Source organism: Lithobates pipiens, unplaced genomic scaffold, assembly GCF_037356315.1.
Source record: "Lithobates pipiens isolate NorthernLeopardFrog02 unplaced genomic scaffold, aLitPip1_a1.2 Scaffold_51, whole genome shotgun sequence".
Classification (NCBI taxonomy): Eukaryota; Metazoa; Chordata; class Amphibia; order Anura; family Ranidae; genus Lithobates; species Lithobates pipiens.
The window spans coordinates 4,870,976-4,896,180 of NW_027507874.1; the positions used below are offsets into that span (position 1 = coordinate 4,870,976).

At 44.4% G+C, this 25,205-nt stretch overlaps 3 protein-coding genes across 4 annotated transcripts in view; 2 read left to right on the top strand and 1 right to left on the bottom strand.

The window, feature by feature from the left end:
* LOC143957109 (uncharacterized) overlaps window positions 1-25,205 on the top strand; it is a 135,893-nt gene that overhangs the window by 60,539 nt on the left and 50,149 nt on the right. The gene's annotated exons all lie outside the window — the stretch shown is intronic.
* LOC143957183 (uncharacterized) overlaps window positions 3,823-25,205 on the bottom strand; it is a 55,024-nt gene continuing 33,641 nt past the window's right edge. Inside the window, exons 9-13 of the mRNA XM_077467333.1 lie at window positions 18,536-18,631; window positions 12,167-12,259; window positions 10,880-10,977; window positions 10,648-10,756; window positions 3,823-5,370 (exon numbers count right to left, since the gene is read on the bottom strand). Of these exons, the coding sequence (XP_077323459.1) occupies window positions 4,256-5,370; window positions 10,648-10,756; window positions 10,880-10,977; window positions 12,167-12,259; window positions 18,536-18,631 (1,511 nt within the window). The 3' untranslated portion in view covers window positions 3,823-4,255. The remainder of the gene's footprint in view (window positions 5,371-10,647; window positions 10,757-10,879; window positions 10,978-12,166; window positions 12,260-18,535; window positions 18,632-25,205) is intronic.
* LOC143957131 (oocyte zinc finger protein XlCOF8.4-like) lies at window positions 13,067-21,002 on the top strand. Of its 2 annotated transcripts, none has more exons than XM_077467285.1 (8): window positions 13,067-13,187; window positions 13,298-13,460; window positions 16,444-16,645; window positions 16,898-17,074; window positions 17,161-17,275; window positions 17,400-17,533; window positions 17,712-17,820; window positions 18,006-21,002. In XM_077467285.1, exons 3-8 carry the CDS (start codon window positions 16,514-16,516, stop codon window positions 18,650-18,652), a joined length of 1,314 nt encoding a protein of 437 aa, XP_077323411.1. In that variant the 5' UTR covers window positions 13,067-13,187; window positions 13,298-13,460; window positions 16,444-16,513; the 3' UTR covers window positions 18,653-21,002. The 2 variants fall into 2 exon arrangements, with proteins under 2 accessions (XP_077323411.1, XP_077323410.1); XM_077467284.1 differs by having other exon boundaries at window positions 16,487-16,645.

Sequence of the window (25,205 nt, forward strand, 5' to 3'; positions counted from 1 at the left end):
TTTCCTAATTAATATCCAGTTCTCACATGACCCAGCTCTCTCCCAGCCTGTCTGCAAGAAAACAGTGTCAGGAGGAGCTTCTAGTACTCTGCTATTGGTCACATGTTAAAAAAAAAACAGCCTTTGGAATACAGAGTTAAATAAATAATTAATATCAATAAACTGTTTTAAAATTGTCATACAAATATATATATTTGAAATCAATTTTTTCTTTGTATTTTTTGGCAATGACATGACGTGGACAGATTTCTGACAATCACAGGCTGTGCCACACCCCTCCAGCCTGTGTCTTAGAATAAGAGGGAGGTGAAGCCTTCATCAATATACATGTAACATCCCACCCTAATTGTGTTAAGCTGGTTAGTGGGCATGGAGGAGGAGGGAGGGAGTAGGCTGTCATTTATCACTGTGTATACACCCACAAGTGTGACCAGTGGTGTCACTAGGGTTGGTGTCAACCGCCCCCACCCCCCCCCCCCCCCCTCCACCAACTATAGTCTTCCCTCAGTACAGACCCCTCTCCATTAAAGTGATTGCAAAGGTAAAAAAAAAATAACAAACATATCATACTAACCTCCACTGTGCAGCTGGTTTTGCACAGAGTGGCCCTGAACCTGGTCTTCTGGGGTCCCTTGGCAGCTCACGTGGCTCCTCCCCATATCTGATAACCAAATGCAGGACTCAGCCCCGCTGTACTGCTATCAATCTACCCAATCAACAGCCGAGAACCCCAGGCAGAGAGACAGCCTGTTCCCCGTGGATCAAATTCGAGGGGTCAGGTAAGTTAAACGGGGGCTGGGGGGCCGGTCACTGACAAGTGTTTTTTTTAGGATGCATTAAGGTGAAAAAACACAAACCTTTACAACCCCTTTAAGTACAGACCCCCCCTCCACTAAGTACAGACCCCCCTAATAAGTACAGACCCCCCCCCCCCACAGTATAAATCCCCCTCCCTCAGTACAGAGCCCCTTCACTAAGTACAGTCTGCCCTCCCGCAGTATAGATCCCCCTCCCTCAGTTTAGACCCCCACTAAGTACAGACCCTGCTCTGCAAAATTCCCAACTTCTGTGGGGACATGGACAGAAGGGGGAGACAGAGAGCAGCAAGATCAACCAGGTTTTTTTGCAGAATAAAGAAAACAAATCCCATAATGACTGAGTGAGTATGTACAGCATGTAATACACCATTTATTGATAGTTATTTTAAAATAATATGAGTTTTGGTGACACTGCTGTACTTAGTTTGGTACCCCCTTGTGTTTTGTTTTTTAATCTCTGCAGTGTCTTTGCTTCGCTCTATGGGGGGCTGCCACTGATGCTGCTAAGTCGCCTTTTTGTATGGATTTATGGACATTTTCATTATGGACTTGTTTATAGTAGACGTAGTTTATTAAAAGCTTTTAGAGTGTCCCTGGTTTCTCTAGCACCATTTTTTATTTGTTTCTTGATTACTTTAACTGACACATGCTGATACTATACATATATACAAACTATATACAGAAGTTTTTTTTAAAAACATTGGCACTCATCATTAATATGCTTAGGATGTATATTCTCACGTATAGCTAAAAAAAAAAAAACAGTAAAAAGGTTAGAATTCTCTATAGGATTCTTTGTCTAAGCTTTTGCCTAGTCCTCTTAAGACGTCTGTAGAACTTCTCAAGCTCACCATTGTTGGTCACCATAGTCTCCATCTTCTAACCATAAGCCCTCCACCTCCATCTTTCCTATTGAGGAACTGACTCTTCACAATGGTCCGAAGACATGACTTAGCAGCCTAGAATGTGGGTCATCTTTAAAGGTGGGACATGGCATTGTGATAGGTGTGCCCTTAAGGCTAGGATTAATTGCAGCCAACCTAAATTTCCACCAATGGGCCACAAAACTGCATCTGATACATTTTTCCATGTGTCAGGCACTTCACCCAAACAAGAAGATGGGCTAATTTCTTTTCCCACAGGTACTTTAGTGCTGTCTGCGACCTCAATTAAATTTTTTCTCCGTCATCTCAAGAATGGTCAAGCCAAGCTGAGCTATCATTGCCACTGGCCTATCTGATGAATAGATTCTTCACCATGGTCCGAAGATGTGGCTTAGCAGCAAAATATGTGGGTCATATTTGAGGCTGGGTTTACACTATTGCAAATTGGATGTAATAGAGACCCGATTCGCACATCTCTGCTGCAGCTCCAGTGTGAATTTGCACAGGAACCCTGTGCATCTTTTGGTCCGAATTCAGCCAAATATTCAGGCTGAAATCGGACCTGAAACGGTCAACCAGGGCGCACCAGACGCCTGCTGTGAGCCGTATGAGGTGATGGTGTGAACCCAGCCTGAAGGTGGGATAGACATTGGGATAGGTGTTAGACATGTGTGATTCCTTTTGTACAAATTGAAAATTTGTACGAATTTCTGAAAATTCATTCGGAATTTCTATGCTTCCAAATTGTATACGAAATTTCGTTGAGGAATTTCGGATCCAAATTCCGTTACAATGGAAACGTGACTGGTGTTTTGTTGACCAATCAGAGGTTTTCTTCTGCTGCTGAGTGGGGGTTGGGAAAATTACCTTTTTTAATGTGGGAGTGGGAGACTGGTACTGATAGTCGATGGGAGGTTCAGAATCGGACAAAATAAGAATGTTCGTTAACATTGTTTTATTATTGCCATAATAATTACAATTATTCGTTATGATGACGTTAAAAACCCAGGAAGTCAGCACAGCACAGGGATGGTGGGAGCCCCTCACAATGAGCACAGCACAGGGATGGTGGGAGCCCCTCATAATGAGCACAGCACAGGGATGGTGGGAACCCCTCACAATGAGCACAGCACAGGGATGGTGGGAGCCCCTCATAATGAGCACAGCAGGGGTACAAACCCAGGAAGTTAGCACAGCACAGGGATGGTGGGAGCCCTTCATAATGAGCACAGCACAGGGATGGTGGGACACCCTCATAATGAGCACAGCAGGGGTACAAACCCAGGAAGTCAGCACAGCACAGGGATGGTGGGAGCCCCTCATAATGAGCACAGCAGGGGTACAGCCCCAGGAGGAGCTCAGCACAGCAGAGGGATGGTGGGAGACCCTCATAATGAGCACAGCACAGGGATGGTGGGAACCCCTCACAATGAGCACAGCACAGGGATGGTGGGAGCCCCTCATAATGAGCACAGCAGGGGTACAAACCCAGGAAGTTAGCACAGCACAGGGATGGTGGGAGCCCTTCATAATGAGCACAGCACAGGGATGGTGGGAGACCCTCATAATGAGCACAGCAGGGGTACAAACCCAGGAAGTCAGCACAGCACAGGGATGGTGGGAGCCCCTCATAATGAGCACAGCAGGGGTACAGCCCCAGCAGGAGCTCAGCACAGCAGAGGGATGGTGGGAGACCCTCATAATGAACACAGCAAGGGTACAAACACAGGAAGTCAGCACAGCACAGGGATGGTGGGAGCCCCTCATAATGAGCACAGCAGGGGTACAGCCCCAGCAGGAGCTCAGCACAGCAGAGGGATGGTGGGAGACCCTCATAATGAACACAGCAAGGGTACAAACACAGGAAGTCAGCACAGCACAGGGATGGTGGGAGCCCCTCATAATGAGCACAGCAAAGGGATGGTGGGAGCCCCTTATAATGAGCATAATGAGTCGATGACTGCCATATTGAGAAAGGTATTTTTTGCTTTTTAAATTCATCATAACGAACATTCATAATTGTTATGAAAAGTTAACGAACCTAATGAAAATTTGTACGAATCCAAATTGAATTTCAGACACAAATTACGAAAAACGAATTAACGGCTAATACAAAACGGAACAAGACAAAAAAAATTTATTGACGGCGCACAAGTCTAATAGGTGTGACCTAAGGGCTAGGGCCAATAAATATGGAGATTGGAGGCAGCCTACATTTCTCCAATGGGGCCAATAAGCTGTATCTGATGCATTTTTCATGTGTCAAAGAAGGGGCATCTCTACCCAAACTCTACCCAGGGTGGGCCAATTTCATTTCTATTGCAATTTTACTACTGTATGTGAATCAATGAAAATATCTCTCCCTCATTTTGAGAATGGTCAAGCCAGGCTGAGCTATCATAGTCATTGGTCTATCTTCATTACTCATGCTTGCGCCCTCTAGTGGCAAAGCTTGGCCTTTCACAGCTGTGCCAGGGTTAAGGCAGCTGGGTTCTCTCCAGTAGGATGATAGGCCATTGAACTCCAAACAAATGCTTGTGGCTGCTCTTTCTTTCAGGTGGGCCTGCCTTCAGCCTTGCTTCTGTGACGTTTTTCGTGTCTGCCAAGGTCTGATTTCTGAGCAAAACATTTCCCACACTGGGAACATGTAAAAGGCTTCTCTCCCGTGTGAACTCTTTGGTGCTTTTCCAAAAGTCTCCTTTGGGTAAAACGTTTGTTACACTCAGAACAAGAATAGAGGTTCTCTCCGGTGTGGAGTCTTTGATGGTCAGCTAGAGTTGTTTTGTATGTGAAACACTTCCCACACTCTGGGCAAGAAAAGGGACCTTCACCCGTGTGGCTCCTAAAGTGATCCACCAGACATGCCTTTACGGTAAAACACCGTCCACATTCCGAACATGAGTACGGCTTCTGGCCAAGATGTGTCTTCTGATGCTTGACCAAGTATGATTTCAAAGTAAAGGATCTGCCGCATTCAGAACACGTAAATGGCTCCTCGCTGGTGTGCCTTTTCTGATGCTCATCAAGGTAGGACTTTTTTGCGAAACACTTTCCACATTCAGAACAGGAGAATGCCTTCTCCAATGTGTGAGTCCGTTGATGCCGAACTAGGTTGGACTTCAGCTTAAAAGGCTTCCCGCACTGGGAGCACGAGAACGGGGCTTCGTCTCGATGGAACCATTTGTGCCTAGAGAGACATGATTTCCATTTGAAACATTTTCCGCACTCGGGACATGGATAAATCTTTTCATCGTTCCTATCTGTGTCAGTGGAGCACACATATGGCTTTGGGTTTATGTGAGCCTGCCTATGCGCTTTCAGACGGGACATGTATGCAAAAGACTTTCCACATTCAGAGCATGAATATGGCTTTAAGCCTACACAAGTACTTTTGATAAGGCTGGCTTTCTCTAGAAAAATTTTATTTTCAGAACACGGGAGTGTTTCGCTTTTTTTGGCAGAAGAGGGATGATTGAGAGGATCGGTTTGTGGAAGAATGCCTCCATGTGTAGAGGGATCAGAAGATAGACCTGCACTGGGAAGCAGACGGACATCTGAGGTGATGGGGTTTTCTTTTCGGGAATCCTTTGTGAGGTCATCGTCTTCTACTTTAGCGTCTGAAGGGTCAGCTGTACATTTCTCAGGGCTATTCCTAATGTATCGCCCATCTGGAGAAAAAAAAGACTTCTTTAAAAAGACTACTTGTTTGTAAGAAAATTCTTAAAACATAACCACTACCAGAAGTTCTTTGAAGTAGAACTAAAGGCAAAACTTTTTTTCCAGTTTGGATAGGGTAAGGGAGGTTTATATTCCCTGCCATTTTTTTTCCATCTGTTTGCCATTGGGTGAATTTCCCTTCACTTCCGGTCCCATAGCCAAAACAGGACATGAGAGATAATCTCTGCAAAGTGAGGGAATCCCTAGTCATCATCTGAACTAGCACCCCCTTTGGAAGATTTGCCTTTATTTCTTGTTCTAGTGACCATAATCTCATATTTCCTTTTTTTTTTAACGCTCCAGTGTAATGATAAACAGGACAAGTAGAGAGGCTGAAACTCCCTAACAGGGGCACAGACAGCAATAAAAGCCTGACAGAGGTGGAGATCTAACATGAAAGATATCAAAGGTCACTGGGATTCAGTACTTACATATAGTTACATAGTTACATAGTTAGTCAGGTTGAAAAAAGACACATGTCCATCAAGCTCAACCACAAAAAAATAAAAATAAAAAATAAAAATAAAAAAATGAATAACAATATCATACAATCCCATATACCCAATTCTATACCTACAGTTGATCCAGAGGAAGGCAAAAAACCCCAGCAGAGCATGATCCAATTTGCTAAAGCAGGGGAAAAAATTCCTTCCTGATCCCCCGAGAGGCAATCGGATTTTCCCCGGATCAACTTTACCTATAAATGTTAGTACCCAGTTATATTACTAGTATATTAGTAATATTTTTAAGAAATTAATATTCAAGGCCTAAACAGTGGGGGGAAGGCATTTACTGGAACTGATACCCTGGATTTTCCTCCTGCAGCAGCTGTATGCTGGTGGGAGGGAGAGGAGGAGACGCTGGATTTCAGCTGCTGCAGGAGAAATATAAGGGGATTGTCATAAGACAGGTATTATAAAATCTGAATTCCCAGCAAGAGGCTGGCGATTTGGATTTTACTGTCATTCCCTACCCTGGTGCCCTAGGGTGGCTGCTTAAGCAGCCTAATGCTAGGCACCATCATAAAGCTGCATAGGAAGCCACCTTAGGCCCCTTTCACACGACTGGCCCACAAAGATCTGCCTGTCTGTTTTTCAGGCAGATCTGAGTGGGTCACCCTTTGACTTGTATGGGCAGGCAGATGTCAGCGGAGATGTGTCCGCTGCCACCCGTCTGTCATCTGATCCGACAAGATCCGCTAAAAACAGACGTCCAGTTGATGAATGAAACATACAGGTTGTCCATTTTCATTCGATCTCACCATAGAGGACAGCAGAGCTCTGAAAGGTCCATCCCTACACAGTGAGCTGAGATGGAACATATCATCTGCCTGATCAGCGGGATCAACGGATCCGCCCCGTGTGAAAGGGGCCTTAGGGCGTCAGGTTAACGAGGGCAGTAAAATCTGAATCCCCAGGCACTTGCTATGAATTCAGATTTTTTTCAAATACCTGTCTATGGTAGGGAGGTGGGGGGCAGAGGACACTGCTGGTGGGGGCTGATGTGAAGGGTGCTAGAGGCCACTGTTATTGGGGGGGAAGAGGACATTACTGGTGGGGGGGTGATGTGAAGGGCACTAGAGGCCACTGCTATTGGGGGAGGGAGGACATTACTTGTGGGGGATGATGTGATGAGCAATAGAGGCCACTGCTATTGGGGGGGAAGAGGACATTACTGGTGGGGGGTGATGTGAAGGGCGCTAGAGGCCACTGCTATTGGGGGAGGGAGGACATTACTGGTGGGGGATGATGTGATGGGCACTAGAGGCCACTGCTATTGGGGGGGAAGAGGACATTACTGGTGGGGGGTGATGTGAAGGGCGCTAGAGGCCACTGCTATTGGGGGGGGGGACATTACTGGTGGGGGGTGATGTGAAGGGCACTAGAGGCTACTGCTATTGGTTGGGAAGAGGACAATACTGATGGGGGGGTCATGTGAAGGGTGGTAGAGGACACTGCTAGTGTCCTCTGCCTCCTTCACAACACCTCTCCCCACAGTAGTGCCCTTTGCTCCCCCCCCCCCCCCCATAGCAGTGTTCTCTGACCCCCCTTTCCCTCCCACAGCAGTGTCCCCTGCCCCTCTGCCCCATAGGATTGTCTCCTCCTCCCTAACATCACTCCCCACACAAGCATAAGCAATATCATACCTGCACATGTACAGAGAGGAGAGAGTGGGAAGCAGCACATTTCTGGACAGAGGGCGGGAGCTGCCAGAGCGACTTTTCATGTTAACAAGCTGGTGACTGATTTCTAGGACCGCCCTGTGACCTAGCAACCAATCACCTGCCGTTAACTTGAAAAGCTAATTTGGCCAGCTCCTTCTCCCGCCCTCCATCCTGAGCTGCGCTGCTTCCCGCTCTCTGCTGTACCATGAGGATGACAGTGACAGAGGAGGTTAGAGGGAAAAGGACTGGCACATAAAAGGCGAGGGGTTGGCGGCACAGGGACCTGTTCACAGTCTACCTGTCACCTGCACATGGTCGACAGGTAGACCGCGATCAACGGGTTGCTGGCTCTGTTCTAACCCCTCTCCACTCTATCCAAAATTAAAATAAAAAATGTATTACTTTTAGTTGTTCAGTGTGTGTGATTGTTTTCTGGCGCTCAACAGAAAAATAATAAAGCATCTCAAATAGTCTTTTTGTTGGCCCTCAGTTTTTAAAAACAAACTAGCTTCAAGGGTAACTCCACTTTGGGGTAAAAAATATCACAAATGGAAAAAATATATATATACCATATACAATGGCTACACAGCCATGCCATACTTTAATATTTTCAATCTGTAGCCGATATAATTTTCTGTAAAATTCACTGCAATATAGCCATCTGGAGCCATTCTGTACAACGTTGCAGTACAGAATGGCCCCCTAGAAATGCTATTTCCTGCTTGTGTGATTGGCTCACTGATTTTCCCAGTGAGAAAAGATAAAAGTTAAATCAACACATCCCCTGCAATAGGAATTGAGGTTTTGGTGAGATACTCCCTAAGGCTAGGTTCACATTGCTGCGATGCGGGAACGCCGCGAATCCGCGGCGTTTTCCCGCATCGCATACCTCCCGCCGGCAGTTCACACTGCCCTATGCGGACGGCTGGGGGTGTCAATGTTATGTTAATGACACCCCCAGATCCGTCTGCATATCGCAGTGCGATCTGCCGACTCGCACAGGAATCGGATCGCATGGTGTGAACCCCCATGCGATCCGATTCCGTTGCGGACCCAAAAAAGGGTCCCGTGCGAGTTTGCTGCGGGACCGCTGCGAGTTCAGCCATACTATCTGTATGGCTGAACTCGCAGTGCTACGGAGATCGGATGTGATTTGCTGTGCGAATCACATCCGGTTCTCCCCCCGCAGCGGTGTGAACCCAGCCTAAGGGTTAAATACTTCTAAAGGGATGCAGACACTGCAGCGTTTCTTATTAGAACACTGAGCGTGCACCAGGTGATTATAATGAACCAGACCTATTCAGAATCAGTCTGGTAAAACAAACAGCTATTTCTTCAGAGCAACAAAAGGTAGGAATTCCCTACAAAGTTTGTTAAAAAAAATGTACATTGATCATTCGGAGGGGGTTGTTTTTTATTCTTAACGAAAGTGGAGTTACTCTTTAATTCACCAGACAGAATTGTACAGTCAACTTGTCTGCTATGTTTTAGTCTTTAACCACTTCCCAAACCGCCATATAGCAAAATGACATGTGGAAAGAGGTTTTGTTATCCTGACCGGACGTCATATGCCGTGATCAGGATAACCCACAATCGCGTGCCCATGGGGGGGGTGTGCAGCGCGGTGATCATTGATGTGGTGTGTCAGTCTAACACACCGCATCTCTTATCTGGGTAAAGAGCCTCTGACGGAGTCTTTTTACCACGTGATCAGCCGTGTCCAATCACAGCTGATCACTGTGTAAACAGGAAAAGCAGTGTATCGGCTTTTCCTCTATCGGGTCTGACAGACACGTATAGAGGAGAGCCGATCAGCTGCTCTACTGACAGGGAGATCTGCGCAACCCCCCGAGATTGCCCACCCAGGGCCACCAGGGATGCCACCCAAGACCACCAGGTATGAACTTTAGAGGTGCCAATCAGTGACCCTTTGTAAATGGCAATCAGTGCCCAGCAGTAAAGCCTGCCAGTACCTCCTCATCAGTGCTGCCTATCAGAGCCATCTATCAGTGCCCATCAGTGTCACCCATTAGTGCCACCTATCAGTGCCCATCAGTGTCGCCTATCAGTGCCCATCCGTGCTGCATATTAGTGCCTCATCATCAGTGCCACCTCATCAGTGCCACTTCACCAATGCTCATCAGTGCTGCCTTATCAGTGCCGTCAGTAAAGGAGAAAAATTACTTATTTACAGAATTTTATAACAAAAACAAAGAAAAACGTTTATTTTCAAAATTTTCTGTCTTTTTTTGTTTAGCAAAAAAAAAAAAAAAACCCCAGTGGTGATAAAATACCACCAAAAGAAAACTCTATTTGTGGGGAAAATATTATAAAAATTTTGTTTTGGTACAGTGTTGCATGACCACACAACTGTCATTCAAAGTGCGACAGCACTGAAAGTTGAAAATAGGTCTGGGAAGGAAGGGGGGAAGTGCCCTGTATTGAAGTAGTTAAAGTAGAACTATAGGCAAAACTTTTTTTTTTGATAGAGCAAGGGAGGGTTATAACCCCTGTCAGATATTTTTTTTCGCAAGCTGGGTCCCATTGTAAAGGTTTCTCTTCACTGCCTGTCCCATAGCTAAGCAGGAGGTGAAAGGAAATCCCTGCAAATTAAGGGAATTCCTTGGGGACCTCTAAGTCATCAGAACAAGTGTCCCCATTGGGAGATGTTCCCTCTATTACTTTTCTGGGGACAACCCAAAATGTAGGATTTTCTTTTACTTTCACTTTCTATGATAATGGTCACCAGGACAAATAGAGAGGATGAATCTACCTAAGTTGGACACAGACAGCAATAAAAACGGACAGGTGTTCTAATCCCTCTCCACAAAAGTTTTGCCTTTAGTTATACTTTTAATAATTTGGTGCAACCATCCCAGTCCCAATGTTGGAAATGATCTGAGATGGGAGAACCAGAGCTGATGGCCCCTAACTCCCCCACTGGGCACATACTGTCTCTCCATTACTGTCTACTGACAGGGGAGGGGGGAGGAGAAGAGATTGTTGTAGTGACTGAACAAGGAGAATCTGTAGCTTTTTCCTAGATTTATTGATTCCTTCTCACCTTGGCCAATATCTGGAGGAATTTCCTCCTCCTTGCCCAACTCGCCTCTCACATACGGCTCTTCTGCTTCCTCCTTGACTTCAACTTTAACAACAATCAGGCCACTATCCTGGATAACACACAAAGCAATTTTACTAAATTTATTTTTAATTCTGTATGATTTAGGAACCATTAAAAAAAAAATAATAGTAATTGGCACAGCTTAGTGTTTTGTAATTCATCAAACACCTACCTTATCGTTTTTAGGGATCTCCTGAAATTCCTGTGTGGAGTCCCGGGAATACAGAGGACGGGGACATCTCTCTGGGGGATTTTTGTTACTGGATCCATCTGTAGGAAACACACACACTGATTGAATACATTGTTTCTATGTCTTTATATGGCCAAAACCACCTGGCCAGCTCTATTGTTATTAGCTGTTTCCACTGAAGGGCACTGCTAATGCTACAGCATGCTCTTCCAACCTTGAGGTAATAGTTTTGGGAAGGTCTTTTTCTTTTCTAGCATGGCTGTGATCCTGTGCACAAAGCTAGCTCCATAAAGACATGGCCTGAGAAGAGAAGGGAACTATGGAGGGCTGAGGTTCTGCAGCAGGCTGGGGGGCATTGTGGAAATTGGGGGGGGGGGGGGACTGTTGAGGCTGAGGGATCTAATGTGGGCCTGGGTGCACTGTGCGAGGTTGGCAGGCAGTGTGGGACACTGTTGGAGGTCAAAGGAACTATAGAGGCCTGAGGTTTTGTAGCAGGCTGGGGAGATTATGGAAATTTAGGGGGGAACTGTTGAGGCTGAGGGATCTAATGTGGGCCTGGGTGCACTGTGCGAGGTTGGCAGGCAGTGTGGGACACTGTTGGAGGTCAAAGGAACTATAGAGGCCTGAGGTTTTGTAGCAGGCTGGGGAGATTATGGAAATTTAGGGGGGAACTGTTGAGGCTGAGGGATCTAATGTGGGCCTGGGTGCACTGTGCGAGGTTGGCAGGCAGTGTGGAACACTGTTGGAGGTCAAAGGAACTATAGAGGCCTGAGGTTTTGCAGCAGGCTGGGGAGATTATGGAAATTTAGGGGGGAACTGTTGAGGCTGAGGGATCTAATGTGGCCCAGGTGCACTGTGCGAGGTTGGCAGGTACTGTGGGACCCTGTTGGAGGTCAGAGGAACTATAGAGGCCTGAGGTTTTGCAGCAGGCTGGGGAGATTGTGGAAATTTGGGGGGGAACTGTTGAGGCTGAGGGATCTCAGATGGCCCAGGTGCACTGTAGGAGATTGCTAGGCACTGTGGAACACTGTTGGAGGTCAAGGGAAGTATGGAGGGCTGAGGTTCTGCAGATGGTGGAGGGGCATTGTGGAAATTTGGGGGAACTGTTGAGGCTGAGGGATCTCAGGTCGTTGAGGGGCAATATGGGAGGCTCAGGAGAAGGGAGGCCGTGGCCCAGTGGTCCAAACCCACTTTATTAGAGGATGTGTGTATCTAGGGGGATCCTCAATACTCTTCTATCCTTTACAAGAAATGAAAGTCTCCTCTTACCCCATGATGTGAGGGTCGGCTGTCTCGCCATAATGATGTTCTTGAACAGAGCCTTGTGTCCTTCTAAACATTTCCAGGGGTCGTAAGCAACTTCTCACAGTGTCACCCTCAGATGATCTGAACATACAGGAGACATGCTGATCATCATCATTAGCGCTAAGACCCGTTCCCATCCTGTGCCACAGGCAAAGTGTATGGAATTGTTTTCATTGAAGACCATTCCCACTTCCGCTCTGTATTGTAGTTTGTTGTTTTATATTTTATGTTTTTTAAATTACATGTCTTGCCTACTGTATTTTTTGCATATCTTTTCTCTGTTCCCTTTCAAGGAATTTTTGGGTGCTTCCATGAATGTCAAGTCTTGCACATTTTCAAGCCATGAAGCACCAATTAAAATGAGCAATCATATCAGCAAACAGTTATCATTAACTTCACTGAGCAGCCTCTTCCAGCTACAAAAGACTGCGGAAACAGATGTGACTTCTGGGATTTTGAAGGGTCAGTAATTCTCTGGGCTACAAGAAAATGGCGGCAGCCATCCTGCACTGAAGACATGATTAAACTACACGGCGCAACTACACGTATTAAGCTTCCGAAGCTCCCGTCGAGTGTCGGAAATAACATTCACCCTCCGATATTATACACAAAATCTCTTAGCCTACAATAGCAACTAGATTAAAACATAAAAAGGTATTTGTTCTACAGGAACATGGCCGCCCGAAGCCAGCGGCTCATGTGGGGAGTTTCGCCCTCTAGAGTCTGCCCCGAGCAGAGCACGTCTCGCTGTTGAAGAAAGGAGGGCGGGGCGTCACTAGAGCAACCAGGAAGCGGCTGGGCAGCCGTGGAACGCACACAGCCGAGCCATAGGGCGGAAGTGAGGGAATGTTTCCGTTTGTGGGGGGGGGGGGGAATTGTGATGATAAAGAGGAGACAGACAGCTACTAAGGGCTGAACTATGTGGTAGACCTCTATGGTTATTATTCTCAATATCTTCATGCTATTTCATGAATACAATATAATGGTAATAAAAGTATTGTTATTATTACTATTATGTTTTTTTTTACAACCCAATAAGTCAGGGATGTGTCCTCCTTCTCCCTCTGTATGGTATTTATGCTGTTTTCTCTCCAGGTGCTCAGGAGACGGTCATATGTCCTTCCATACGGCCAGATCAAGGCTGACATCAAGGCTGAGTCCCCGACATTAGTGCTGCCGCCCGCTTTCCATGTGTGCAGCTTGGGGCAGATTTGCCTTCCATTCTGCCCGGTGTTAGTGATTGCAGACGGGAGGGAGGGTTAGTATATTTCTTATTATTCTTATTCCTTTTTCTGTCTTCATCTGTGGTCTTGTTTCTTCCATCTTCCTTCTCATGTCCTCCCTTTCTTCTTATATCTTCCTTCATCTTTCTCCTTCCTCAGTCTTAATACTTCCATGTTTTTCTTTATCTTTCTTCTTCTTGTGTCTTCCTTCATCTTCTTTTATCTGCTGTCTTCCTTCCTCTATCTTACATAGTAGGTGAGGTCGAAAAAAGACACAAGTCCAACCCATGTGTGTGATTATATAAAAAAGACACAAGGCACTTCTTCTGTCTTCCTTCAGCTTCCTTCTTCTGCTCTATTCCTTCCTCTATCTTCTTCTTTTGTCTTCCTTCAGCTTCCTTCTTCTGCTGACTACTTTCATCGCCCATCATCCTTCATCTTTCTTCTTTTGTCTTCCTTCAGCCTTCTTCTTCTGCTCTATTCCTTCCTCTATCTTCTTCTTCTGTCTTCCTTCAGCTTCCTTCTTCTGCTGACTTTTTCATCTCCCATCATCCTTCATCTTTCTTCTTTTGACTTCCTTTATCTTTTTTTTCATCCTCTGTCATTCATATTTTATCATTTTCCATCTCCCATCTTCTGTCTCCATTCATCTTTCTTGTTCTTCTGTCTTTCTCTTCCTTAATCTTCTTTCATCTTTGGTCTTTCTTCTTCCTTTGTCTTCCTTCATCTTTCATGTTCTATCATCTTTCATCTTCCTTCATCCAACTTCTTCTGTCATCTTCCGTCTTCCTTCATCTTCCGTCTTCCTTCATCTTCCATCTTCTTCCATGTTCCTTCATCTTTCATTTTCTATTATCTTCCATCTTCCTTCATCCAACTTCTTCTGTCTTTTTTTCATCTTTCTTCTTCTTCTGTCTTCCTTTATCTTTCATCTTCTATTGCCTGCTGTCTTTTCTGACTTTCATTCTTCTGTTTTCTTCATCTTCCATCATCTTACTTCTTCTTCCGTCTTATTCATCTTCTGTCTTATATCATCTTAGTTCTTCGTTCATCTTTCTTCTTCCTTCATCTTTTTTTTTTAAGTCATCCCCTGCCATTCATATTTTGTCATTTTCCATCTCCCATCTTCCGTCTTCATTCATCTTTCTTGTTCTTCTGTCTTTCTCTTCCTTAATCTTCTTTCATCATTGGTCTTTCTTCTTCCTTCATCTTTCATGTTCTATCATCTTTCATCTTTCTTCATCCAAATTCTTCTGTCATCTTCATCTTCCATCTTCTTCCGTCTTCCTTCATCTTTCATCTTCTATCATCTTCGTCTTCCATCTTCTTCCATATTCCTTCATCTTTCGTTTTCTATTATCTTCCATCTTCCTTCATCCAACTTCTGGCATCTTCATATTGCATCCTCTTCTGTTTTTTTCATCTTTCTTCTTCTTCTGTCTTCCTTTATCTTTCATCTTCTATTGCCTGCTGTCTTTTCTGACTTTCATTCTTCTGTTTTCTTCATCTTCCATCATCTTTCTTCTTCTTCCTTCTTATTTATCTTCTGTCTTCTATCATCTTAGTTCTTTGTTCATCTTTCTTCTTCCTTCATCTTCATCCTCTGTCTTCTATCATCTTCTGTCTTCTCCATCTTTCTTCTTCTGTCTTCCATTATATCTATCTTCTATCATCTTTCTTTTTCTATTATCTTCTATCTGCCTTAATCCAACTTCTTCTATCATGTTCATCTTCCATCCTCTTCCGTCTTTTGCCATCTTTCATCTTCTATCATCTTCTGCCTTCCTTCATATAACTTCTTCTGCCACCTTCATCTTCCATCTTTTTTCATCTTCTTCTGTCTTCCTTTATCTTTCATCTTCTATTATCTTCTGTCTTTTATGACATCCATACTCCTTCTGTTTTCTTCATCTTCCACCATCTTTCTTCTTCTTCCGTCTTCTTCATCTTCTGTCTTCTATCATCTTTTGTCTTTTTCATCTTTCTTCTTCTTCTGTCTTCCTTTATTATCCATCTTCTGTCATCTTCTGTCTTCCTTTATTATCCATCTTCTATCATCTTCTGTCTTCCTTGCTTTACCTTCTCCTTCTGCCTTCCTTCATCCTCTGTCTTCTATTAACTTCTATCTTCCTTCATCTTTTTTTTTCTCTTGTCCTTCTTCATCCTCTGTCTTCTTTCACCTTTCATCTTCTTTTGCTTTCCTTCATCTTTTTTTCAGTCTTCCTTCATCTTGTGTCTTCTACCATCTTCTGTCTTCCTTCTTCTTCTGTCTTCCTTTATTTTTCTTATGTCTGCCTTCATCTTTCTTCTTCTACTGTCTTCTTCCTCTTTCATCTTTTTTTTCTCTTTCTAAATCTTCTGTCTTCTGTAATCTTTCTTCTTCTGTCTTCCTTCATCTTCAGTCTTTCTTTAAGGTTTTGTTTTCTTCTGTCTTCCTTAATATTGCTTCTTATTATGTATTTTTTCATCTTTCACCTAATTCTGTCTTCCTCTACCATCTTCCTTCATCTTTTTTTCTTTTTTCTTCATCTTCTGTCTTCCTTCATCTTTATTTTTTTGTAACCTTTCATCTACTATCATCTGTGTCTTCCTTCTCCTAACTTCTTTTGCCATCTTCCTTCTTTTTTCTTATTTTTTTTGCCTTCCTTTATTTTCCATCCTCATTTTTTCTATGTCTGTCCATCTTCTTTCTTCTTCAGTCTTCTTTCTTACATTTTCTTCTGTCTTCCTTCATCTTCTTTCCTTCTTTTTTATTCTTCTCTCTTCCATCATTTTATTTTCTTTTTTTAATCTCCTTCCATCCTCCTTCTTTTCCTTCATCAATCTTCTTATTTTGTCTTGCTTCTCCTCTCTTCCACCATTTTCTTCTTTCAGCTTTTGCGTTCTTCATTTGTCTTTCTACTTCTTCTGTCTTTCTTCATCTTCCGTCCTAGAAATAATATGTATTGAATGCATTCAAAAGTAAGTTTTCATTTTCTTTTAGTGTGCCAAGGTAAAGATCTCTTTTATATTAAACAGATTTCAGGTTCATAAGAAGTTCTTGCAATACTAAATATTTCAGGACAAAGATATCAAAGAAGGAATCCTCATGGTCACTTCCGTCCAGAAAGAGCAGAGTCCATTCCCTGCCTTATCAATGAGTATGGAGAAGGAGCGTGGTCTTATGACTGAGAGGATATTAAACCTCACCTTGGAGATTATCTACTTGCTGACTGGAGAGGTGAGGAGGATTCTGGGAGGTCACATGACATCACTTGTATCTCTATTAATAAAACACAGAGCTGACCGGAGGGGCGAGGAGGATTCTGGGAGGTTGCATGCCAATAGCCTTATCTATATTAATAAAGTACAGAACTATCCAAAGAGATGAGGGATTTTAGGACTGTTGATGTGACATTGCTAGTACTTAATTTCTATGAATCACATTCATTAGATCTCTAACTGGTATTTATTGGCATATTTTATTATTTAGAATTATGGTCCTCTGAAGGATTCTAGCAAGAATACACATTCCCCATTGTCAGGGGGATGGAGCAGGAGGCAAAATCCAATCACGAAGCCTCCACTCCACTTCCTAAAACCTGAAAGAAACAATGAAAAGAAGATTCTAGAAGTCACCCAGAAGATCACTGAGCTGCTGACGAGAGAGGTGAGTGGTGGCGGGAATTCTGGGACATTATCCAGTAATAGACAAGGGATGTGTCTGGATGGTGACTGTATCATTGTGTGTGTCAGGTTCCTATAAGGTGTCAGGATGTCACTGTCTATTTCTCCATGGAGGAGTGGGAGTATATAGAAGGACACAAGGATTTCTACAAGGACGTCATGATGGAGAACCTCACATCACCGGGTAAGAGGAGACTTTAATTTCTTGTAAAGGAGAGAAGAGTATTGAGGATCCACCTAGATAAACACATCCTCTGATATAAAGACATAGATCTAATGTATTGAGTCAGTGTGTGTGTTTCCTACAGATGGATCCAGTAACAGAAATACCTCAGAGAGATGTCCCCGTCCTCTGTGTCTCCAGGATTCATTGGAGGAAGATTTCAACATGGATTTACAGGATTCTGTAGATGTTTGCCACAGTATTAGTTACCATTATCAGGTATGTTGGCTGCTGCCAGTAGGTATACCTCTACTCTTTTAACTGGTTGGGTAAAATCTATGCATTGTGAAGGTGCTGTGATCTTGTAAATCCATAGCTTTCCTTTATCTCATTCCAGATATTGGGCAATTTGAAAAAAAAAATAATGTTTTATTTTAGTTTTGTATACCTCATCTAGGGTAAAGACCCGATTGTGATTAAAGTTGATGATTCCGATGAGGAAGAGCCATATGAAATGGGTAATGAGCCCTGTAAGGAAGAGGAAATTCCTCCAGAGATCAACACAGGTGAGTAAAAACCCCTTAACCCAGAGAAGAGCGCTCTTCCATCTTCCGCTCTCCATGTTTTGTCATCTAGGCCTAGTACGGCCTAGATGACAAAACATGCAATTCAGGGTCTCTCACGTGACTTCTCTTAAGTCAGACAATCATTTAGTCATTCCTGTTTCCCTCCCATCCTTCTTTTCTTGCAGATGGACAATACAAGACAAGTAACACACAGAATTATCCTCCTTTTGCTCAATATGCTGAAATAGAAGACAATGACATCACATCCAGTTCCTCAGGAGAAAACCCTGTCATTCCAAATCCCCACCCCATACCTCCCAGTATATATTTATTATCAAATCTATCGTCACATATGGGGTACCTTCCCACATCATCCCACCCCGTCACCCATCATACAGCCCACAACGGGGAAGAAATGTTTCTCTATTCCGGGGTTGCCGATGATTTTATCCAACATAGAAGACTGGTGGAACGCCAAAACAGATATCCAGCCAGGAAGCTCTATTCTTGTTCCCAGTGTGGGAAATGTTTCATGCAGAACTCCCATCTGATCATACATCAGAGGATTCACACGGGGGAAAAACCCTTTTCTTGTTCATACTGTGGAAAATGTTTCAATGTGAAGTCCCATCTGGTAACTCATCAGAGGATTCACACGGGGGAGAAGCCGTATTCATGCTCAGAGTGCGGGAAGTGTTTTTCCAAGAGGTCCAACCTTGTCCGGCACCACAGGCTGCATACAGGGGAGAAGCCTTATTCATGTACAGAGTGTGGGGCGTGTTATACGTGGAAACCTTCCCTACTGCTTCACCTTAGAAAACACAGAAGATGAAGACATAGTTATGTTCTGATAAATCATAGGGTAACCCGCTTGGAGAATGCAGGAACCTAATCATCTGGGAGGATAGGAGGTCCTCAGTTGCATCCAGAGGGCTGTGCTTGAAGCTTGGGTCTGTGCTTTTCATCACAATATATTACATTCAGATAGTTCCTTGATACCAACAGCTCCGGGGTCCTAGTTTCAATTCACACCAGGGTCACTGCATGGAGGTTTTATGTTGTTCTCTTATTATCCGGTTCTCTAGTTTTAATCCACAGTGTCAGTTAAATTGACTTTCACCCAGACAGTATTTGTGTGGCAGGGTCATTATAATATAAGCTTGTCAGGGGCGTGGACTAATGTGAAAAACTCAGCAGAAGTGCAGTGGAAAAAGTCTGTACTGCAAAAATTTGTAAATTAACGATTCAGTTAAGCTCCAGTTGTCAAAGCTGTAATTAGTGGGAATGCTTTAGCAGTCCCACTATTGTTATTCGTTTTTATTTATTCATTTTATTATTCCGTACGTTTTTTGGCTCTGCGTATCTTCAGCATACTTTCAGCTATTAAAGCCATTCAACTTTTAAAATGTTCAGCTCTTTCAGCTGATGATGGCACTTCTTCAACTTTTTTTTCTACTATTTATACTTTTTAAAATATTACGTTTTTTTAACACTTTTTTTAACATTGAAGTGAATGAGAGCATGCTTTAAATCCTTAAAATCTCCCGTTCACAAAATATTCAGCTTTCTGGCTATATCTTTTCAGTTTGATATCTTTTACAGTTTTTGTGAAAAAGCTGTTTAAATTTAGTGATCATTTCAGGAAATTTCATTTTAAAGGCTTTTGTTGCCATGGCTACCAAAGCTTCTTATACAAAGTGAGTGGGCAGCACAGACACACCATGTACTGATTTATAATAGAGGAATATGATGGGGCAGTTTTGACGGGGCAATTCTGATGGGGCAGTTTTGATGGTGGCAATATGATGGGGCAGTTTTAATGGTGCTAATATGATGGGGCAGTTTTGATGGGGGCAATATGATGGAGCAGTTTTGGTGCTATTCAGCATTCCCACACATTTTCTCCAGGAAATGCATTTTCTAGTTAGCATTAACTCTCCTTCCAGATTTGCTGGAATAATGGCTCACCCTTTTTTAAAAGCTTGGCCCATTGTGTACTGTGATGATAGAAAAAAAAATGACTACCGAAGGGGGCATTCAGTCTGATTTATATGTGGGACAGCTATTCAATTGTGCTCAAGACTAAGCAAGAGAAAGGAGCTGTGGTTCAGTGTCTCCTGAACTGTAGAGTTTTGTGACTCCCCTCAACATTTCCTGCACCCTTTTCCCCTTTTACTTAATTTGCTAAATGTAGCTACAGATGTTAAGAAGTGGCCAGAAGAGGGGAAAAAAAATTCTGAATTTTGTGTAGACGAACCCTGCTGCCCTAAGTACTGGTCCAAGCGGGCCTAATGGGAAATAAAAACAAAAATGAAAAAAGAGCAGCACTACTTAAATTGTCCTGTACGTTTATAAAAAGTCCATGGGAATAGGGTACAAATACCATCAGATCACCTAGTATTGGTAAGTGAAAGTCCCTTTGATATTAAACAGCAGTACCACAGTGATTCACAGCACCCTTGTGTACACCGCCACCTTACAAAAAGCTCACTTACCAAATGGCAAGCTATACAGGCTTGTGGCTATAGCTCAGCCAAGTCCTTGTTAGTTCGGATGTCTCCGTAAGAATGGAACCAAACAGGGAATGGATCAATGACAAGGGACCTGCACCCACGTATCCAATCAATGTCGTCAAATGATATCCCATTCAGCAGATATATCGCAAAAAGAGAATCTCACCATAATGTAAAATTGTCTTAACATTATTTGGTATAAAAAAAGTAATGCACTTACTACAAAGTTGTTAAATTCTTGCATAATTGTAAAAGCTGTCCGGCTAACATCGAACACCCATCCTTTCCGGGATCCAAACAGCGCGGTGATGTCAACACCGCCGACGCATTTCGTCATATAATGCCGTTGTTCTGGGTCACTAATGGGAAATGCCTCTCCTCTTCTTATTATGTGAGATGTACATTAGGCAGGTGTACGCTTAACCTCCACAAAAAAAAACCATGGAGAGCCAGGTACAGTATATTCGCACGCTGAATAAACATACTCAATCTTTGTTGACCAAAGCATGACCACAAACTTGAACAAGAGGGAGAGTCAGTAAAATCGTACCCCTAGCACTGTAAAAATACAGCACAGATGGCATGTAAACACCGAGTGGTAATATATTGTAGCATTTCCTCACTTTGAAGAAATTTTTTGTTAGAAATAAAAATTCATGGTTCATTGTTGATCACCTTTCTGTTGTATTGTATAAATGTGAATTACTGCTCCAGTAGGAGGAGTAGGGGAGGAAAGTGGCAAGATAACACTGGACCCATAGGGTTATCTTACTGGTGTTGTTATAAGGTATTGACGTTGGTGTAAATGATCTGGTTCTGGTAAGCAGATGGCTTATACACCCCAGAGGATCTCCGCGTTCTCCTTGGCTTCTAGTGTAATGTAACGAGAATCGAAATTGACACAACACTGCTGCTAGGAGGTCCAGATGCAACTTTATTCCATCAAAAGTTAGGGCTGCAGTCCAAAAAGGTAGCCAACATGTTTCGGGGGGTCCAACAGCCCCTTTCATCAGGGCTTGACTGGCAACAATATAAACAGGGATTAGATAGAGGGAGGGGTCACATGACTTTACCCCGTGGCCTCGTTCACGTATGTTTTAGGGACATTTCTATGTATGTAATAGTTTTTAATGGAATCTGTCATGTACCTAGATCGTGAGCCCAACGTGTAGAGGAGAGCCTCTCTTGCTGCACCGACTTGTGGGCCCCTGAGGTTGAGACAGTAGCCACAGAAGCGCGGTGATGCAGGAGTGCCTGGGTTCAGTCCAGTATTGGTATGGCTGGGTGCTCGTGCCTGGAGATGCAGCAGGCAGACCGGTAAAGCTGGGTAGACTGTGGTGGACTGTAATGCAGCAGAAACAGGAACTGGTGCGACCCGCAGGGCTGCAGTAGGCTGGAGAAGTAGATGCAGAGTCAGGCAGGCCGGGTCGGTAACATTCTGGCGAATCAGGCAGAGAAGCAGGCAGAAGAGAAGTCCAAGAAGCAAGCCGAGGTCGGGGTATCAGGCAGACAAGGTTAGTAAGAGCAAACCGGGTCAGAGATCAGAAGTCAGCACAGACAATGGTTTTCAGGACACACAGAAGCTGCAAACCGAACAGCAAGAAGTCTTGGGTGCATTCACTTTAAATAGCCCCTTTGGCGTCAACGTTGGTGACAGGCGCACGCGTGTGCGCGCTGGCGCACGTGTGCGTGCTGACGTGCCGTTAATGTGCGCTTCTGCTGAGCAATTCCTGCTGCACGGCCAAGCCTTTCCTGACAGTATCATTCACACTTTCAGATTAGCCGCCTTTACGCTAAAGTGATCCTTTGTGGTGCATTAAGACAATAACGTGTGTTCTGGCATGTGTTAAAGTGGAACTTCAGTCAGAAAATTAAGTCCTGCTAGATGACTTTAGGCTGGCCCCTTTTTGCAGATATAGCTATCAGGGTGGATTTTGATTTAAATCACTAGTAAAAAGGCTTCAACTTGATTTAAATCATAATTTTTAAAGAGCAACTGTCATCTCTGACCCGCTGTTGACTCACCAACAGTCTCATTCACTTTAATGGGACGGCTGGTGATGCGGCGGTGACACAACAAGGCGAGGGACATGGCGGCAGCAGGTGAGTGGATGCCCGCTAACAGGCGCCGCCATGATGGATCTGAAATGACAGATGCTCTTTAAATGTAAGGACTTATTCTTGCTGGTAGAATCTTTAATATTTGTAAACAAAATGAAGGTTTCCTATTTAGAATAATGAGCTGTCAGATTAGTAAAACAGCGATATCAGAACCGATTCAGTCATACAGTTTGTATTGTACATCGATTTGCAAAACAACAGTTATTGTGAAATTGTGTGAATGCATCAATGCAGTGCATGTTATCTCAGCTTGCAGAGCTTGGATTCATTGAATGAGTGTACCAAAAATGTAAATATTGCAGAATATACAGCCTCATGCTACATAGCTATGCTCCATTTCATGCTGAATAAACTAAATTATGACTGAATCTTAAATAGAAAACTATCTTTACTTCAAAATAACTTTATTAAATTTGTAAAACGTTTTTTGAGAATAGGCCTAATCTCAAAAAGACAAGCGCTCCTGGAGCAATAAAACTAAAGCCGCGTACACACGGGCGGACTGTCTGGCCAACTAAGTCCGTCAGACAAACCGACAGACAGTCCGTCCTACTTTTGAATGAACGGACTTGACCACACACGATGAACAGACAGTCCGCTGAAAGCTTGCGCGATGACGTGTACAGCACGTACGACGGGACTAGAAATACGACGTCCAATACACTGCAATGCAACCTTCGGCCGTGTAAATCCTTTCTGAGCATGCGCCATACTTAGTCCGTCCAACTAGCCTACTCACGAGCGGACTGTCCGCTGAAACCAAAGTTGGACGGACTGTATTACGGAAATTCCGAAAGACTTTAGGCCGCGTACACACGGGCGGATTGTCTGCCCAACTAAGTTCGTCAGACAATCCGACAGACAGTCCGTTCAACTTTTGAATGAACGGACTTGACCACACACGATGAACGGACAGTCCGCTGAAAGCTTGCGCGATGACGTATACAGCACGTACGACGGGACTAGAAATACGACGTCCAATACACTGCAATGCAACCTTCGGCCGTGTAAATCCTTTCTGAGCATGCGCCATACTTAGTCCGTCCAACTTGCCTACACACGAGCGGACTGTCCGCTGAAACCAAGTTTGGACGGACAAAACCAAGTTTGGACGGACAAAATTACGGAAATTCCAAAAGACTTAGTCCGTCAGACTGTCCGCTGAAAAAGTCCGATGAAGCCCACACACGAGCGGATTGTCCGCTGAGACTAAGTTGGACGGACAATCCTCTCGTGTGTACGCGGCCTAAGATTGTGTCAGTGTTTTCAACCTAAATTGATGGAAACAGCTGCTACCTATAACAAAACTCTTAAAAATAAATAAAAACATTTCTCAAAATATCACAAAAACAATAGAATCAATATATAGACTCAGGCAGCACTCATATAAAATATATCACATATCGTGAGTAATCCTATTTACCACATTTCATACAGTCCATACACAATATTAATGAGGGTTTTAATATCCAGAATTCAATAGAGGAAAACACAGATGGAACTCATGAATGCTCATGGGGTATCATATAACCCAGGGGTCGTCAACCCCTGGGCCGTGGCTCACTACCGGGCCGTGGCCTTTATTCAGCCAGGCCGCAGGTGTGGGTGGCTGGAATGAGACACCTGGGCAGACGGGTGGCATGACAGAGCGGGGCGGCGGACATGACAGAGTGGGGCGGCCGGCATATGAGAGCAATGGATGGATTGGTAAAGAAGCGAGAGGGCAAGCAGAGGCGACATCATCTCTCTACGCCCCGGGCATTACCGATCTTCTGCCCTCACAGCCAGTGTCCTGTCAGCCTCAGTGTCGCATGTGCGGTGGGTAGCAGAGATAATGACATCATCTCTCACTGCCCGTCCCGCATCACCGCTCTCCTGCCTTCATTCGGAACCCACCACTGCACAGAGGCCTGCTTCTGTGGTAAATGGTGGCAAGTGACATTCCACATCTAGTGACAGACAGCGTGGCAAGTGACATTCTGCATCTGATGTCAGGCAGGTGGCCTGGCAAGTGACATTCCCTATCTGATGACAGGCAATGTGGCAGGTGGCGTGGCAAGTGACATCCCGCATCTGGTGGCAGGCGGCAATGGCAAGTGACATTCCACATCTAGTGACAGACAGCGTGGCAAGTGACATTCTGCATCTGATGTCAGGCAGGTGGCCTGGCAAGTGACATTCCCCATCTGGTGACAGGCACTGTGGCAGGTGGCGTGGCAAGTGACATTCCGTTATTTGATGACAGGCAATGTGGCAGGTGGCGTGGCAAGTGAAATTTCACATCTGGTGACAAGCAGCATGGCTGGTGGTGTGGCAAGTGACATTCTGCATCTGGTGACAGGCAACGTGGCAGATGATGTGGCAAGTGACATTCCGCATCTGGTGGCAGGCGGCAGTGGCAAGTGACATTCCGCATCTGGTGGCAGGTGGCAGTGGCAAGTGACATTCCGCATCTGGTGGCAGGCGGCAGTGGCAAGTGACATTCCACATCTTGTGACAGACAGCGTGGCAAGTGACATTCTGCATCTGGTGTCAGGCAGGTGGCCTGGCAATTGACATTCCGTATATGATGACAGGCAATGTGGCAGGTGGTGTGGCAAGTGACATCCCGCATCTGGTGGCAGGCGGCAGTGGCAAGTGACATTCCGCATCTGGTGACAGGCACCGTGGCAGGTGGCGTGGCAAGTGACATTCCGTTATTTGATGACAGGCAATGTGGCAGGTCGCGTGGCAAGTGACATTTCACATCTG

Excerpts from the sequence above, each read along its gene's own strand:
- LOC143957131 (XM_077467285.1), top strand. The coding sequence starts at position 16,514 with ATGGTCACTTCCGTCCAGAAAGAGCAGAGTCCATTCCCTGCCTTATCA. Across the intron at positions 17,075-17,160 it reads CTGAGCTGCTGACGAGAGAG|GTTCCTATAAGGTGTCAGGA; the intron begins GTGAGTGGTGGC and ends TGTGTGTGTCAG. Across the intron at positions 17,276-17,399 it reads GGAGAACCTCACATCACCGG|ATGGATCCAGTAACAGAAAT; the intron begins GTAAGAGGAGAC and ends TGTTTCCTACAG.